Genomic DNA, 18,397 nt, shown 5'->3' with positions numbered 1-18,397 from the left:
ATGGTGTTCAGAGTCACACTCAGCAGTTCTCTTCCATCAAACATGATGTGTCAAGTTGATTGCAAGCTGATCGAGTAGAGCTCGATTTTGGTTTAATCTGACCATAGTACTTTCCCACAACAATTCTCTGAATCGTTTAGGTGTTCACTGACAAACTTGAGTTGGGCCTGTACATGCGCCTTCTTAAATGGGGGACCCTGCGGGCGCTTCAACATTTCAATCCAGTTATTCATGTTATACAGGAAAACATGTTACCAGTGGTATTCTTGGTGGCTGTGGTCCCAACTGCCTTGAGATCATTAAGCTGCTCGCTTGTAGTTTGGGATGATCCGTCACATTTCTCATAATCATCCTCACCCCATGAGGCAAGGCCTTGCATTGGATCACCAGACTGAGGGCGGCTGATAGCCATTTTATACTTCTTTCATTTACAAAGAATCACACCAACAGTCACCATCTCACCAAGCTTCTTGATGATGGTCTTCTGGTCTATCCCAGTCTTTTGCTGCTCTACAGTCTGGTCCCGAAGTCCTTTGGTCTTACCCATGATGGGGGAGAGGTTGGAAGATATTTATGCTGTGAATAGGGGTGATTTATACACATAATGAGTTGAGATCAGTACTATCTCTATTTAATTGACTGATTAATTGATTAACTGTAATCTATGTGCCACGTGGGCACACAACCAATTGGTGGGAGCCAGTATTCTGGCTGGGTTGTTGGGGATCAAATACTTATTTCACTCAGTGGCATGAAAATCAATTTTTATATAATGTGTTTTGGTTCTAGATTTCTAGTTGATATTCTGTCTCACCATTAAAGTGAAACTACCATAAAAATTAGGGACTATTTCCCCCACTGTACTAGTAATTTTCCATTTGCTATCACAGACTTAAGAGCTTATTTGGACTGGTGAGTAATAAGTTAAAGTAGCTCAGTTAGCAGCTGACCTGTAAGCACACACATTGTTAATTCACCTTCCTAGGCAAAGTAGGAACGATTAAGAAGGGAAAAAATGGCACAATTATGACTGTCAGTGAAATGAGTTAGGCTCCACAATGTCTGTAGGGAAAAATGTTTTAAATGCTCCTCTGGGAAGCAGTAAAATAAAAGTACAATTTGTGATTTCTTAGATTGAAGACTATGGTTCATCTGACTGCTGTGCCAATAAAGGGTATATAATTGAAATACAATTGAATAGAGAGAGAGTGAAAACTGATTGGCTGAGAGCGAAAGCGACACTCCACAAATGTGCCCACTTCCCTCCCTCCATCCTCTTCCTTCACTTCCTGCAGTGGCAGTTCTCCGCTGCTGGTTGGTTTGTAAACATGGCGACTGCTGGTACATCTGGAGATGACCTGAGGAAGGAACTGACATGTGCTATTTGTTTGGACTTCTTCAAGGACCCCGTTATTCTGAAATGCGGCCATAATTTCTGCCGCTTTTGCATCTGTATGCACTGGGATGAAAATGGCGGAGACTATGGGTATCAATGTCCTCAGTGCCGAACGGTAAGTTAATACATTATATACGCCTTTTTGTTTTTCTTTTTTGAACCTCGTCTGAAGGCAAATACAATAACACGGCGGTGCCAGTGTTTCTTTTTTTCTTTTATAAATATCTACGAGAAATAACACCGCGTGTTTGGCTACTGTTTTTAAAAAAAATAACGGATACCTACGCAGTGCATTTTGCAGTTGCTAGGATAGCTGGTTGTTGTTGTTGGGGTTTTTTTTCCTCCTTCCCTTAGCTAACGGTAGTCAACCTGTCAACACATGAGCTGGCAGGTTAAAAGCTTAGCTCCAAAAATGATATGATGTACGCAACCTTGGGCTTGGTTAGTCGTCCTTAGCTTCTTTCTTTATTCCGTCAGGTGTTCAACAAGAGGACTTTCACTAAAAACTATCTGGTGCAGAACTTGGTGGCCAAACTGGACGATCTGGAGTGCCTGGGTGCTTGTCCTGCCCCCTCCAAGCCTGTGAAATTTGGTGAAAAGTGTGAGCATCATGGTGAAGAGCTGAAACTCTACTGCCAGACCGATAAGAGGCCTATCTGTGTTGTCTGCAGGGAATCTAGATCACACAGGTTGGGTTTCTTGTTTGTTTGTTTGTTTTTTATGATTGACTTTACAAATATCACATCACAGCTCTGTGCCCTGAAAAGATTTTATTAATGACAGATATTAGTAGTACACTGGACAGTACGAACCAGATTTTTAGGAATAATAAGGGGGCGATGTAAAAAGCACCATTTTCATCTTATGTTTTGTGTCTGCCATGCTTAATGGTATTACCTTAATATTAGCAGAATAATTTCACATTTTTACTTTTAGTTTGTGGCTTTGTGGGGGTTTCTTTGGTTTTGTTTTTGCATCCTGTATCGCCTAAATAACTTGCAAGCATTTACTAATGTAACCATTATCATTGGAAATTGGGACCCCTAGCATGACTGGCAGCTGCTTATGACCCCACGCCAAGCTTGGGAAGCGCTGCAGTATATCTTCATTTCATAGTAAGATCCCAGGAGTGTTGTAGAATGAGGTTTTTGGCACTAATGTGCCCAAGACTCATTTGGAATAGAACAGAATTCAACTTTATGGTCATTGCACACATCACAAGTACAAGGCAACGAAATTTGGAAGCATCATTGTGAATGCCTAGTGTTCGAGTGTCCGTCTGTGAATTAACTTTAGTTTGAGACCAGTATTGAGGAGGGGCAGCCACACAGTGTGCAATGGCCTCAGCAAGACATTAAGTGACTTATAGCAAGGGCAGACAAAGTGGGTGAGGCTCACACATAGATTATATAGAGGATGTACCTCTGAAAAGTGAAGCCAATGCAAAAGTGCTTTAAACATGCTTTATTTAAATATGCACTGGGGCATGTTGGTTATGGTTCTAAAAGACTTCCCATCTTTTAGAGCTCTATAGGGAAAACTGCCCTCTGCCACAACTGTTAATCATTTTCTCCTGCATTTATGGGTTTGGTTGCTCAATTCAGGTCATATTGTAGGAGAAACAAATTTCTTTCAGTACATTTAAGTAGAGGAAATGCTGATTATCCAAAATAAGCTAACTTGCTAATAGCTTGTCAATGAGCATGTGGTGGTACCTAGGCAACCAGAGCCTGGAAAGTCTACTAGTCAACTACAAAGTGTCTGCAAAAAAGCAACTTAAAGTATCTTTATCTTCAAATAACTGTTCAGAACTTTGTTTAAAAGCGCTTTATAAATAAAGTTGTTATTATAAACAACTCGAGGATGAGTGCATTGGTGCTTATGTGGACACGCCTTTAGCTGACCAAATTTAAATTGTTTGCTCAGCAAAACAATATTTCAGATTTGCAAGCATTTGCATCTTTATTTGTTTCTCAAATTTTGTTTGGCATGTCAAACAGAAGCTGATTGTGTGAAATGGTACAAACATGATAAATGGTGACTTCTTTGTTCACTGGGCAGGTGAGGGGTTACTGGTTCAAATTGCCAAATCGTACATGCATAGCTACCCTCTGCAGCCACTCCCTTGTCACAAGGGGTTGCTAAGGAAAAGATGAGAGAAGTGCACCTCTGTAGCTCTACATTTAGACTGTCTCAACTAGCTTAATACTCAGAGTTCCTGATCTCACCATTCTCTTTTAACTAAAATGTGAAGCAGTAATCATTCAGGCTTCTGTTGTCCTAACTTAGAAGGAACTTGACGAGAACTTGGTGCTCATTCTACAACACTGTTGTCTACCTTTAGCACCAGATAAGCAGCAGCAGTGGTCCAGCTGTCATACTAAAATGCATAAGGGACCCTGAAGTCCAGGGACAGATGCAGGTATGAGATGCTTATGAAAAAGACCTCAGGTTGTTTTCTAAAAGATCTGGGTTTAGGAGTCCCAGAAAAAGGCTTCACTTCAGAGAACCTTCCAGATGGACCTACTCTAAACAGAAAATATTTGATGTACCAAATGCTGTTGCACTTCAAGACTTACAAATGTGTACTATGGTTTTTGTTTGTCTGCTTCAATCTGCGTGCTTCAATCCACACAAATGCGAAGCAAATGCATACATCCAAACCTGAATAAATACCGATCATTTTTGCACAGTTTAAGTTTAGGTCACAAATCTGGTCATTTTACCTTTCGAAAACCTTCCTGTGTGTACAAATATCTAAGAACTACATGCAACTCCTCTCTTGCTCACTTACAAAACCTTAAATATGTGTGGCCGAATTGCCGATATGCACAGATCACATCTTATGCCCATGTGGGGTTTTAAGACAAATTTAACGCTTCCAGCTACAGATCCACAAATATAAGCTATGTTCAAATCCCAGTGTAAAACTAGGACATCTGGCCTTCCATTGCATGCATATGGGTGTTTTTTGTTTTTTTTTTCTAAATAAACAGAACAGCTGGTAATCCCTTTTACAAGAAAATACGGATTTACCAATTACAGACCCTACACAGTAGCCTGCCACATTCTGAAAAGGATAATTAATTACGCTAATATCAGTGTTGGCCTGATTTCATTAGAGAATGCTCAGATTAACATAAAGGGTTTATTCCACTTTACCTCGACTATATCTGTATTCAAAATATGGAGCATATACTTAATGCAGAGGATGGTCCCAAAATTGGAAGCAGTTTGTTCACACTAACCAAAACGACTACCATCGTAATCTCATGCGGCCTCCTGGCACCAGCTGGATGCTCAAGGCAAAAGCTGATGGGAATAACAAAATTCTCCTTGGATAACAAGACTGTTGTGACTCTCTCCCCCACCCCAAGGCCACCCGCATCGACTAAAGACTGTTGACTTTTGCCTAACCGGGTGAAGGGACACTCTCTCTCGGCTGAACACACACACATACGCATATGCACTGACACAGATCTACACTCAATTACACCAGACCCTACACCAATTTCCCTCAGGATGAATAAAGTATTATCAATTTGTACACAGAAAATTTTACCTTTCGAAAACTTTTATTGGATTTGTGAGCTCAACTTGACTGTGTATAACTGATCAGGATTTATTTATATTTTATTTATTGAAGCACATGCTCATGAGTCCATAAGTTACACACAACATTGCACACATTTGTAAAGCTTAGTTTATGCTTGTGGATCATATCATACACTTTTACAACCCTCTTGAGGCAAATTTGTCTCCATATTGATGTCATAGCCTTCACTTTTGTAATCTGTCGGTGACCTGATGTGACACGAATAATGTTCATTGATTAAAGTGAAAGATGACTGAAACCTAAAACTGAGGATTGTGGCTAGTTCCTGTCTTAGGGGTATTTACGAGTAACTTTTTAAACATTATTCATATAACTAAAAAAGGACTCTCTGAAAATTTTCAACCATTCTAATCCACTATGAGAGGTTCTAAAACTGCTATTTTTCTGTCATAGCAGTTTCCCAGTTAATTCAAACAACAAGAAAAAAAACTATAAAGGACACACTACAGGGAGTGCAGAATTATTAGGCAAGTTGTATTTTTGAGGAATAATTTTATTATTGAACAACAACCATGTTCTCAATGAACCCAAAAAACTCATTAATATCAAAGCTGAATGTTTTTGGAAGTAGTTTTTAGTTTGTTTTTAGTTTTAGCTATTTTAGGGGGATATCTGTGTGTGCAGGTGACTATTACTGTGCATAATTATTAGGCAACTTAACAAAAAACAAATATATACCCATTTCAATTATTTATTTTTACCAGTGAAACCAATATAACATCTCCACATTCACAAATATACATTTCTGACATTCAAAAACAAATCGGCGACCAATATAGCCACCTTTCTTTGCAAGGACACTCAAAAGCCTGCCATCCATGGATTCTGTCAGTGTTTTGATCTGTTCACCATCAACATTGCGTGCAACAGCAACCACAGCCTGCCAGACACTGTTCAGAGAGGTGTACTGTTTTCCCTCCTTGTAAATCTCACATTTGATGATGGACCACAGGTTCTCAATGGGGTTCAGATCAGGTGAACAAGGAGGCCATGTCATTAGTTTTTCTTCTTTTATACCCTTTCTTGCCAGCCACGCTGTGGAGTACTTGGACACGTGTGATGGAGCATTGTCCTGCATGAAAATCATGTTTTTCTTGAAGGATGCAGACTTCTTCCTGTACCACTGCTTGAAGAAGGTGTCTTCCAGAAACTGGCAGTAGGACTGGGAGTTGAGCTTGACTCCATCCTCAACCCGAAAAGGCCCCACAAGCTCATCTTTGATGATACCAGCCCAAACCAGTACTCCACCTCCACCTTGCTGGCGTCTGAGTCGGACTGGAGCTCTCTGCCCTTTACCAATCCAGCCACGGGCCCATCCATCTGGCCCATAAAGACTCACTCTCATTTCATCAGTCCATAAAACCTTAGAAAAATCAGTCTTGAGATATTTCTTGGCCCAGTCTTGACGTTTCAGCTTGTGTCTTGTTCAGTGGTGGTCGTCTTTCAGCCTTTCTTACCTTGGCCATGTCTCTGAGTATTGCACACCTTGTGCTCTTGGGCACTCCAGTGATGTTGCAGCTCTGAAATATGGCCAAACTGGTGGCAAGTGGCATCTTGGCAGCTGCACGCTTGACTTTTCTCAGTTCATGGGCAGTTATTTTGCGCCTTGGTTTTTCCACACGCTTCTTGCGACCCTGTTGACTATTTTGAATGAAACGCTTGATTGTTTGATGATCACGCTTCAGAAGCTTTGCAATTTTGAGACTGCTGCATCCCTCTGCAAGATATCTCACTATTTTTGACTTTTCTGAGCCTGTCAAGTCCTTCTTTTGACCCATTTTGCCAAAGGAAAGGAAGTTGCCTAATAATTATGCACACCTGATATACGGTGTTGATGTCATTAGACCACACCCCTTCTCATTACAGAGTTGCGCATCACCTAATATGCTTAATTGGTATTAGGCTTTCGAGCCTATACAGCTTGGAGTAAGACAACATGCATGGAGAGGATGATGTGGACAAAATACTCATTTGCCTAATAATTCTGCACTCCCTGTATTCAAAACGGATCATATGATTTGAGTTTATTTGTTCCTGTTTATCCTCAGATGTGTAAAATAACATTTGCGCTGTTGAATAATTATATTGTGGAAAGTTAATCCATTGGGATTTGTAAGAAACGCAATCTAAACATCTGTCTGAAAGGAAGTTCTAGGTGACACAGTGAGTCCAATGTTTATTTATTTTTGATTGCAACAAATTGTTCTGTAACATGCTGAGTGTTTCGTTTCAGACACCATGATGTGGCACCAGTGCCAGAAGTTGTGAATGACATGAAGGTAGCAGTAGTGTTCCTTTTGTTATTTTTAAGTAGTCTCCTATTATGTATTGGTAACCTAGACTCTTATTTACTGCATCTCTAATATTTGCACTGTTGCCCTGCTTTCCTGACTACATGTCTTCCTGTACATTTGTTACAGATGGAACTGAAACTGAGGCTAATGGAGCTCAACTGGCAGAAGTCTCAATGTGTAAAAGTTGTTACGGCTGATGAGCTCACTAAAAGTGAACTGAGGGTATGGAATGACCGTTCTTACTTGCTCTTTTTGTGAACTTGGTGTTTGTTCAAGTGGCCATTTTTTGCATATTGCATGCAAACATTCAGTTGTACACGGTGAAATTTTAGTGGACTGCTGAACATGCATTTCTTGAGCATTCATCTTAAAGTTATGTTAACATTATAGTTCTGGTCAGTCAATATTATTTTGTTTTGTTTGTTTGTTTTTTGGTTGGAGGGTAAGAGCCTTGTCAGGATGACTCTAGCAGATTCTCAGTTCTGTTTATTCCGCTTTTCTCAGGCTGACGTGCGTGTTTGCACAAATGACTCTGCCATATTATTTGGAAATGCATGGTCACATTTAAAAGTTGACTTAAACCACAGATCGTGTGTCATTCATAGTTTAAACCAACAGTGTCGTTGTTTGTGGTAGGCGTCACTAGAACTGTAATGTGACCAGTGTTGGGTGTAATGCGTTACTGTAATTAAATTACTTTTCCACTGAAAAAGTAGAGTAACTGATTACTGTTCATTTTTAGGTATTTTAATTACAGTTAGTTACAATGTACTTGCATTACATTGTAAAATTAAACTCGCTGAATATCATTATTTAATTTCAATAATTTATCTTCTAAACGTAGAAGTAAACTCTGCCGCTTTAACATCGCTGTAGTGCAGCTGCACATCATTTCGTGCCAGTTTGCTGCGTAGTCTTATTCTAAAACGGAAGATGTCGGACTCGGCTGAAGCGAGTGGCTGTTTTATGAAATGGACATATTCCTGTCTCTTCACTCTTCTGAAACAAGCAGACAAGAACATTACAGTAATATGTAAGCTATGTCCTGGGGGGGGGAAAATCTGCCGCTGTTAATAGCATGAGTGATTTACTGAAGCGCCTGACACGAGAGCATAGACGAACACTTCTGAGTGATCCCTGTTCATCATCCATGGATAACACCCCGGCAACTCCTGCTAAACAGGCAAAATTTGATTTTACTTCAGCAGCACAGAAAGCATCTGAAGGTGAGCTTAAAAAATGATTGCAGGCTACATTGTGGAAGAGATGCTACCGCTGCGTACTGTAGAGTCGCCGTCTTTAAAAAAAATAAATAAATAAAGTTATTATTTAAAGAGTTTAATTTCTATTGTTTGTCCACTCAAGGTTTATAGGGTTTTTAAGAAGTATTTAGTTTAATTACTTATTGAGTAATTAAGTAACTTTTCCGACACAGTAATAATCAATATTGTATTTAAAATACTTTAAGTAATTAGTAATTAATTACTTAAAGTAACTTACCCAACACTGAATGCGACACATTTATCTTAAACTTTTCTTTTGCTCTAGTTGAAAAAGCAGAGACTCAAGGAAAAGATTGAAGCAGACGTCGGTGCCTTGGTCCAGTTTTTGCTGGACGAGAGGGACTCGCTGCTTGAGAGCCTGGACGCTGAGGAAGTGGCCACCATGGCTGTTATAGATGACAACTTGAAGACTGTGGAAACGGAAGCAGCAGCTGTGGACAAAGCTATAGCAGCTATCCACAGCCAGATCAATGGAAAAACTAACTTTGAGGTCAGTTGACTTCAAAGGTTACTTGTAAATTGTCAGACCATGGCTATGGCATAAGAGTTGGATAACGATATTGCTGCGTTCCCCATGCCAAACCCTTTTGCTTCAAAAAGGATAAAGCAGTATTCTTAAGAATGAGACTGTCTTAAATACAGCTTCGGAAGGCCTGTAACATTCCTTTTTATCAGGCTTCCTCTGTTAAAAGCTGCACTATTGCCTTTACCTTTTTGTGTTAATGCAATCATGCTGCCTGAAAATGACAAACATGTGCCCTTTTCTTTTTCTTTTTTAAACTGTACGCAAAAGTGAAAATGCTTGTTTATAACTGGGTGATAATCATACATTTTAAAGCTGAAATAAAAGCACAGCCATTGTCTTTAGGTTGACCATGCGATGGGAAAATTTGGTGCACAGAGTTGTAGTTATAAAATTAGACCTAGGAACACGCCCCTAGTCAACCAGAGTAGCCTTAAATACTGTTTACTGTAGATACTCAGGAGCCCAAATTGTTGTATTTAAATATCACATGGGAAGTCAAACGTGAAGTAAAACCCCACCAGCAAATAGCCGCCATCATCCAACATTCTTTATTTTGACAAGCTTCTCTAAATTACCATTAAAAGCAGAGTTGCTGTGGATGTGAGCATACTGCATGGCCATTCATCATGCAAAGACAAACGGTCATGAAACTGGTCTGATTTCATATTCTTATAAAAGGACTTTAAATATTAATTTGTGATAAACTGCAGACACCCTGATGACAGTTTACCACTGTGCACTAAGGATTAAGGATCAAAGCGTCCTTAAAATGGCATATGGGCACATGGGGCTGCTCAAAGCAACAGAAATGTTATGAAACTTGTTTGTTAGGGTTTGAATTATACATTAAACCACAAATTAAGTATTTTCTTTCTTTTCCTCCCCCCCTGCAACAGAGCCTTGCTGAGACATTTAATGAGTAAGTAGCTTTTTGTTCATTTATTACAAAAATGCTTTACAAAAACCCAGCATGTTAATTTCCATGTTTCTTCTGCAGAGTTGTACAGTGCAAGCCTTTCACCTCTTTGGAGCCGGTTAACTGTCCGACAGAATTTACAGACTTCTCAGGGCCCTTTCAGCTCATCATGTGGAAAAAGATGATGCATGTGCTGCACACCAGTAAGTTGAAGAATCATGTACTGTCAGTGCTTAAGAGATGCTATATTTGAACTGTAAGACTGATTTTAGGCATGAGGTCGGGCATTTTAAGCCTAAAGCTTGCTGGATGGTGAATAAATTAAAGTCTCTAAAGAAACCGCAGTAATGCAGGTTAACTTTTCTGCATGCTTTCTTTTTGAAATGGGTTACTGTCTAATAGGGCTGTAACTAATGATTCTTTTTGATAGTCAACTAATCTACATTTTTTTTTCTGCACACAGACTTTTATCAGTCCTAATAAGGATATGATTTTTATCAGCATACAAATGATTATATTTCTAAGCACAAATGACAATATAAAAAAATATCAATTCCAACAGGGAGTTTGTCTACCAAGTCTGCTCTTTTAATCTTTTAAAAATGTAGTATCAGGTCAGCTTAAGACTAATGTGATTTAATCTGTCATGGCGTCTCCATAGTGCCCCAGAACCTCACCTTGGACCCAGACACTGCTCACCCGAACCTGCTTATCTCGGACTTTGACACCAAAGTGGAGGAGGGCCGTGTCCGCAGCCAGGAGCCAGACCTGCCTGCCCGCTTCAATCGGTTCTGTGGCGTCCTCTCCACAGCCCAGTATGCTAGTGGCCAGCACTACTGGGAGGTGGATGTGAGGGACAAAGGTGTGTGGTACCTGGGAGTGACCACAGAGTGCAGCAACAGGAAGGGCTTCGTCAGCCTCACACCCTCCGCAGGATACTGGAGCCTGTGCCTGCAGGACCGGCTGTACGCCAATGGGGAGGACGGACGCATTCCAGTTGCCGACTACTGGAATTCTCCTCGCGTGGGTGTGTACCTGGACTATGACAACGGGCGTCTTAGCTTCTATGATGCTGTAACAATGAAAAGGCTGTACATGTTTGACACCTGCTTTGAGGAGCCCGTCTACCCTTTCTTCAGCCCAGGGAAAAATGACCCAGGCAGCAGACTGCAAATATGCCACTATTACTGAGAGTTTAAACAAGTTTAACGCCTGTGTGTTCATTTCTGCCTGTTGGCAAGGCTTTATCTCATAGATCAGGCTGGAGTGATAGGCTGATGTTGACCCTTGAAGTCATGTATGCTTTTGAGTTGTCTTACTGGTTTTTAGAAAGTACATTTTACATTGAATAAAAAGTACCAGGTGTACACAAATTTGGTAGTTTTCAACTTGGACACACACACTGTAGGCTCATACCTCCTCCTTTGGCTGGGGGTTTGGAGAAGTGCTTTGCTATTCATCACTGTGTCTGCTGGGTTGCAGATGCCTCGGATGCTCTTGTTGTTCAGAGCATATTCAGAGCTGTTATCCCGTTAGCAACAACTATGCCATACTTCTACTACTATAAAAGCTCACTCTTAGAAGGGTCAGTGGTGAAGCATTGTCTGGTATAGTTTGAATGTCTGTCGTTATCATGCTAAACATTCCCTCATCAATATGAGACTGAACACTCAATTTTGTCCATATTGTACTGATTTTACAATTAGACTTCCAGGAATGAATGGAAGTGGCAACATCCATCAGTACAAATCATTTTATCACAAACCTTTTAAACACTTAATTTTATATAAGATGATAAAAACTTAAAGTCGCACGCTTGGCATTTTTGGACTTTTCCTCTGTATATTGCGGAGTTGCATCTTTCTTGCAGCTTATTTTTGATGCTGCATTGGTGTTGAAAGCAAATCAGTTTCAGCCAGTGTTGGTATTGATCTGGATAGAAGGCAAAACTACCACAGTATTCTAACTGCAGCTCAGCAAGCATTAGCTGTTGCAGATACTTGCATGCACACTTTTCTTTTTTTTTTCTTTTTTCTTTTTTTTTTTCAGTGACAAAATTGTCAAAACTCATGGACTGGAAAGACTGACCTAAAAGCTAAAGAGGAGGAAAAAACCTACACGATACATATTTTTTTTTTTTTTTTTTCTTTTTCATAAACAGAATTTTGTTTTCAAATCATCACCATTGTATTTTAAGTCTTTTTGTCCCCATTTAACTTTTTTTAAATGTGTTTTTGTTTTTTGCCCCCCCCCCCTTTTTTTTTTTTTCTTTTTTTTTTTTTTTGTTTTGTAGTAATATTAAATGGCCTCATTTAAAACGCACCATGTGATCATTGACAGTATTTGAGAATGGCAGCCCTATTCTATTTTTGGAGGTCTGCCATCACATGTTGGGACTGAAACTCTACTCTTTAACTTTGAGTATTTGCTGGTAAATGTTGTCTCAGATGGTGTATCTTATTCAATACATACTTTTTATTGCTGAAATGTATTGTTGATTTTTTTTCTTTGGGGGGGGGGTTCTATTAATGTGATTGGTGTTTCTCACATTAGGATTAAAAGATGCAAAGTGTATTTGACTTGTAAGTCTGTCATTCATTTAAAACACTTTGTATTTAGACAATGCAGTGAAATTAGAATAGTATTGCAACTTCTTCCACAATTTCCTTTAAACTGAACTTTATCTTTGCTATAAGGTTACTAAAGATCAAAAACAAGACAAGTCTCTGCAATTTAGTATTTCCTGTTGCACTTGGGATCGTTGTCTTGTTACATGCCTCAGTTTTTGCCATGCTTTAGCTGTCAGACAGATGGCCTTACGTTGAACTCTAGAGTACTTTGGGATATTTGGGTTATATTTTAGTTCCAGGTGTCCAAATGTGGTAGGCTTTGTTTTTTGAAAACTTGTCTTGAATGTTTTCCTGTTGCGTATCTTTTATTACAGAATGATACACACTTGAACTTGTTTGGAAATGACCTAACAGACTCTCCAGACTTTTAAAACTTTTGTATGACCCCTTAATTCCTATGAAAGCATTAAGTGTGTACTTATGTTTTCCCCATGCTGTTCCTGCGGTTGGGTGTAATTTTTGTTAAATGCCATGGTGTAAGGCCATTTTGTAGTTTATCTGAGGTTTTACTTTTAAGACTTGACCTTTAAATTGAAAAAGTGTATTTTTGTTTACCATGACTGTATCGTTTTCATCAGCTTTCATTTACGCTGAGAGTCATTACATCCAGCTGATAAAAATGCTAATAGCTTTGGTTCATTCTACTAACAAAACAGGCTGCTTGCCTTTTTCCCCAATATTTTCATCCTTCCGTTCCCTAATCTTGAAATTGGGTGTGGTATTGCTAATTTCGTACTGCAAGAACATTTAAGGAAGAGGTGCGAAGGCTGTTCTTATTGTGTCCTCCTTTCTTTGATAATGACTCTTACTTGTTCTTGACTTAAAATAATTTGGGTTTAATGACGGGCCATACAAATGTGTTTAGGTTGACAATCACATGCATACTTGCAGTAATACTTCAGAGAACCATTGCTGATTAAAGTTTTTTTTTTTTCAGTTTATTCAGATTAAGCTGATATTATTATGATTATTATTTTATTTTTTAAAGGTTACAGGTTAATATTTATTCACTCTAGCCAATCTTTTTTTTAAAATAAGCTTTACCAGGAGATAGATTCTTAAATATAAGGTTAGATTAAAACTATTTATACACTGCACCACTGAATGCCTGGTGTGTAGCAAACACTTGTTATACACCTGGGATCTTCCTCAGCAGAGGAGACCGATTCATCAAATGCTTAAAAATTATTGGCTGCTGGGGTGTCTTGCAAGAAACTGGAAAGGCCGGGCTGTTATGACTCATTTGATTTATACAAAGGTCTCTTGAGAGAGGCTTCGTGTCAGTGTATTGTAAATGTGTTTTATAAAGTATTAAGTAACATTTTTCTGTGCAAAAAAAGCCGTAAGACATGAGAATCATATTATCAAGTCCCAATGATGTCGAGTTCTTTTAACATTAACCTCCTAGGACCTGGCGTCCACATATGTGGACACAACATTTTGGGTTATTTAGACTAAAATACTCAATTTTGCTCTACATGGGCCTAATATCCACTTACGAGGACATTGTACTGCTACTGTTTTATCAACATTTTAAATGAATATCCTCATATGTGGCTCTTATTTTTCTTAAACAAAAATAAAGTAAAAAAAAAAATATCTGGTAATTCTTTGTTTTTACATTCATTGGGCCCCAATATGCCCAAATATCAAAGAGAAATTAAAAATGCATGTCGTGGAAGAGTTCGGGTCTTAGGAGGTTAATGCAAATGCCAAGCCAGAAAAAGCCAAGAAGCAGGCAAGTGACATTTTATCTTATTTGACAATAGAATAATAGAAAAAGAGGACATCAGAAAAAAAAAAACAACTGGCATGACTGCGTGCATAATCTTTAGTAGGTAAAGTAGGCATGAAGAGAGATGCTGATATCTAATCTGGCCAAGAAACAAAGGAAAACAACTGAAAATTCACTGTAAAAATAAGTCTACTGTATAATACATAAACTAAAGTTTAGTTATACAAAGCAGGCAATTTGCAGTAGTTTAGTCATTCTTTAATTTACAATCATACCTTCCCCGTGATACATGAACGGACTGATTACTTGTAAATGGCCTCTTGTATTACACAGTTGTATACACAAAAGTTGATGTAATTTTATTAATACTGTGTGCTTCAGTTTTTCCCCCACATGTCTTTGACAGTTAAAAGCAACAACAAAAAGAATAAATACAGTCTAATGAGAAGGGAAGTTTAGCTCAATCTGTCAGTTTTCCAATAAATAGGAAATGCAGATGGAAAATCAGAATGAGTCAGTACTGGGGGACAGACAGTATTTCTAAAACACAGGTGAGAGATGATTTTGTGTCACTGCATATTAGCTGGTGTTGTTTTTGTAAGAGCCACACGCACAAAAAACAAAAACCTCTAAACATTGAACTACAGAGCAAATGAATACAAATCCTGGAAAATCCACGATAAAAGTGCTTGTCAGCTACAACAGGAATATGATTGTAATATACAGTACACGTTCTGATTATGTCAAAATGAACTATACATAGAGGCATATATTACTCTCGCAAACTATATAACTCTCATTATTTGTATTCTGTGCAATGTTCAACAGCAACTTACAACAATAGGTTTTGGCAGAAGGAAACGTCACTGTTTGACCGGGAAGAGTCAAAAACAGAAAACAGCTTTGAGTGCTACAAGTTACAATGGTATAGCTAAGTTTGGCAAAGAGGAGGAGAAGGTTCAAACCGACCAATTAGAAAAATAATTTGTCAGACAAATTATGTAGAAAAGAAATTTGTAAATAAATAAATTCTTTTGCAAAAAGGAAAAAAAAAAAAAAAAAAAAAAGAATACAGCAAATAATATGTACTTATTACAACTTTGTTCCACTGATGTTTCATTCATTCAGTTAACTACTTGGCGTGACCTTGTTTCTGTTTAAGTGCTGGAATATGTAGGCTATATAGACACCAAATCCATATATATATATATATATATATATATATATATATATATATGTATAAATATATACATACGTGTAAATATGCATATGCACAACTACAGTGAATTGTAGGTATGAATATACGAAAGTGCAAGGACTAGTTACTATTATTTTGTTTTGCTAGTAGGGCTCCGACTTTAGGGTGAAGGGGAGCTGGTTCAGATATTTAGCCTTTTTTTTTAAACTACTGTGCTTTTTGATGCTTGTCTTTGGATCCCAAAATGAAACAACTTGCATATACGTAAACTCATCTTATGGCTAAATAGAAATAAAAAAAAAAAAAAAAAACTATGATAAGAATAATTTTAATTGTGCAGTGATCATGTCAGACTGATAAGGTGCAGAATGAGAATGATAAGCAGTTCCTTTTAAAACAACACATTCCTGAAGTTTCTGCAGAGTTCGCTGATGAATATTGTAAGGCAGTGACAAGAAGATCATTTTCAGAGCACACGAATATGCAACGTTGTTCAAGGAAAGACCTGAGCATTTTTTTTTACTCATAAAGCATCATGTTCCTTTCAGGAAACAGGGAATCTTCATTGCGTTGCCTTGTTTGCTGGATACTGAGTGTTGCCCATCTGCATTGCCAAAACAAAACAATTTAAGACTGACAGGCTGTGAAGATACACTTGGGGAATAGAGCTAAAAGGCCTTTGAGCCAGGGGTTAATTTCCTGTTCATTTTTTCCTGTCGATAGTTGGTTAGTTTTAGGCTCAAAGCCAATCAGAGTAAACTATTATGCTTATACCTAATCTATGTCATTCATACACACACACAAACTTTTTTTTTTTTTACTGTGACATTGATACTAATCACAAATTTAGCCAAGTGTTTGTGCAAATAATTCCCATGCGCTAATAGCTCAGGCTTCTAGCTGCCTAAAGCACTCTGTTTCCCTCAATAACTTGACATTTCAAGTTATTAAGCTGAAATTTTTAGGTACCAAAACTGAATTATTGATTTTCAGGCACGCAGCTCTGTGAGAAGCGCAACACTGCCCATCTGCTGATGAAGCCCATCTCAAACCTCAAACTAAAACAGCTTGTTTCAGACAGAATCATGCAAAGCTACTCTAGTAGAGTCCGAGAATAAAAACATGAGGTGGAGAGAAGCATTATAGCTCAGCTTTATGGAAAGTTAAAGTTAGACAAACCAAGAATGACAAAATATAGACATGCCTAATTGATTGTTTAGGTGTTTTTGATATATGCATGTCTGTCTATGGACCTATTTTGCCATGTAACAGCAACACGACTGTACAAGATGTAGTCATCTAACTTTGCAGGTGTATAGTTGAGCAGAGGCTGTCTCGCATTCTTTAAAAAAAACGCAAGTATTTGAAAGTCTCTATATGAGATATGTTTACCTGATTGATTGTTTTTTAAAATAGAAGTAATCCAAGAACTCACTGCCGTTTCAGTAATTATGGTTTCTATTCTTGCAGTAGTCAGTAGTTTTTGTGATATCTAGCCAATTTTGTCTTTGAAAACATTAAAATGGCATGTTTTGGAAGTTCGTTCTTAATATCATTTCTTGTTCTTAAACTCTGGACATTAAATCCTTGAAGTATTTACAGACAAAATGAACAGGAAATTAATTTGTGGACATGGAGCCTTTGGGAAGTGTGCAGGCATGTTGCAACTTTTACTCTGCAAGAAATATGTGACATTGATTTTTAAAGCAGGAGTTGGTGGTGGCGGCGACATCTTCCCCTCAGTCTACTGCAGATATCTGTAAACTTTAAAGCAATGATTGCCAGAGTCTGCAACAGCCACGTGTCCATCTGAGGTGAGCGCTAGGCCCTGGGGGCCGTACAGCGGGTCTGCCGAAGTGTTAATGTAGGATAAGAAGGACCCTGTGCTGTCAAACACCTGATGCAGAAAAAAGGTCAGAATTTTCAGCAATTCTGTCACAACAAAACACAGCAACGGCGTTAAAATTACATCTACACGTAAACTGCAAGCTGCCTCACCTGTATTCTGCTGTTACCCCAGTCAGCTACAATGATGTTTCCATTGGCATCCACAGCCACGCCAGTGGGAGCGTTGAATTGGCCGTTCCCTTCGCCATGAGAGCCGAACTTGAACAGGAACTCCCCATCAGCGCTGTACACCTGAGGCAAAAAGCCAGAAAAGTTTGGTCAGCATCTTCATGTGCACGGCCTCCCTTTAAAATAAAAATCACAGCTAAGGTGGCAAACTCAGACATAGGTCGTCTTTTTTCTTACCTTCACAGAGTGATTGTGAAAATCGGTCACGATAATTTCATTCTTGTTGTTCACGGCAACAAAATGCGGGCCTGGATGAGGAGACAGAAGCAGGTTATGTTGGTAGTTAAAGCAGAGACTGTTTCCTGTTGTTTATGCATTGGCTTCATTGTTAGTAGGCTGACTAAATGTAGTTTTCATCTACAGTTTGTCTAAAGCTGCAATTATAAAGTAGGAAACCCTTCTGATTGGACGCGAGTAGTATGTTGTGCTTCTTTTCATGCAACATTTCAAGTCAATACTGAAAGTTAAATTATATGGAGAGGCTCAAGGCCTAAATCATTGTTATGCATGCACTGCCCAATCACAGAATATTTATATTGTCTTAGTCATACTGTAAGTGCTTACACTGATGGTTGGGTTACTCGTCCAGTTAACTTATCATTAAGCAGACCTCGAAACTGATTATATTAAAATACCACAGAATGAGTTATTGGAAACAGTAAAATTCATTCACACCGATCTCTCTTTTCATAGCTGTTTTTCACCAAAAGCACAATACACACAACAA

At 38.5% G+C, this 18,397-nt stretch overlaps 2 protein-coding genes across 8 annotated transcripts in view; one reads left to right on the top strand and one right to left on the bottom strand.

The window, feature by feature from the left end:
* Nucleotides 1–1,255: 1,255 nt before the first annotated feature.
* On the top strand, nucleotides 1,256–13,287 carry trim47 (tripartite motif containing 47). Its single transcript, XM_084942505.1, has 8 exons — nucleotides 1,256–1,511; nucleotides 1,874–2,085; nucleotides 7,246–7,291; nucleotides 7,433–7,528; nucleotides 8,855–9,079; nucleotides 10,012–10,034; nucleotides 10,113–10,234; nucleotides 10,693–13,287. Exons 1-8 carry the CDS (start codon nucleotides 1,329–1,331, stop codon nucleotides 11,220–11,222), a joined length of 1,437 nt encoding a protein of 478 aa, XP_084798631.1. The 5' UTR covers nucleotides 1,256–1,328; the 3' UTR covers nucleotides 11,223–13,287.
* Nucleotides 13,288–14,632: 1,345 nt separating this feature from the next.
* Nucleotides 14,633–18,397, bottom strand: part of trim3b (tripartite motif containing 3b) — a 32,302-nt gene continuing 28,537 nt past the window's right edge. For all 7 annotated transcript variants that reach the window (XM_084942498.1, XM_084942500.1, XM_084942497.1 and 4 more), the window contains 3 exons: nucleotides 17,848–17,918; nucleotides 17,593–17,733; nucleotides 14,633–17,491 (listed from right to left, as the gene is read on the bottom strand). In XM_084942498.1, coding sequence (XP_084798624.1) covers nucleotides 17,339–17,491; nucleotides 17,593–17,733; nucleotides 17,848–17,918 — 365 coding nt within the window. In that variant the 3' untranslated portion in view covers nucleotides 14,633–17,338. The remainder of the gene's footprint in view (nucleotides 17,492–17,592; nucleotides 17,734–17,847; nucleotides 17,919–18,397) is intronic.

The sequence above is a fragment of the Perissodus microlepis genome, chromosome 10, assembly GCF_051167445.1.
Source record: "Perissodus microlepis isolate ML-2025 ecotype Zambia chromosome 10, ASM5116744v1, whole genome shotgun sequence".
In the NCBI taxonomy this organism is placed as follows: Eukaryota; Metazoa; Chordata; class Actinopteri; order Cichliformes; family Cichlidae; genus Perissodus; species Perissodus microlepis.
Note: the sequence above shows the minus strand (reverse complement) of the source record. Positions and strands in the feature narration are given on the sequence as shown.

Bases quoted from the DNA above. Each gene is read 5' to 3' on its own strand.
- trim47 (XM_084942505.1), top strand. From the start codon at position 1,329: ATGGCGACTGCTGGTACATCTGGAGATGACCTGAGGAAGGAACTGACA. The intron at 2,086-7,245 runs GTTGGGTTTCTT...GTTTCGTTTCAG, and splicing joins AGGGAATCTAGATCACACAG to ACACCATGATGTGGCACCAG. The intron at 9,080-10,011 runs GTCAGTTGACTT...CCCCTGCAACAG, and splicing joins ATGGAAAAACTAACTTTGAG to AGCCTTGCTGAGACATTTAA.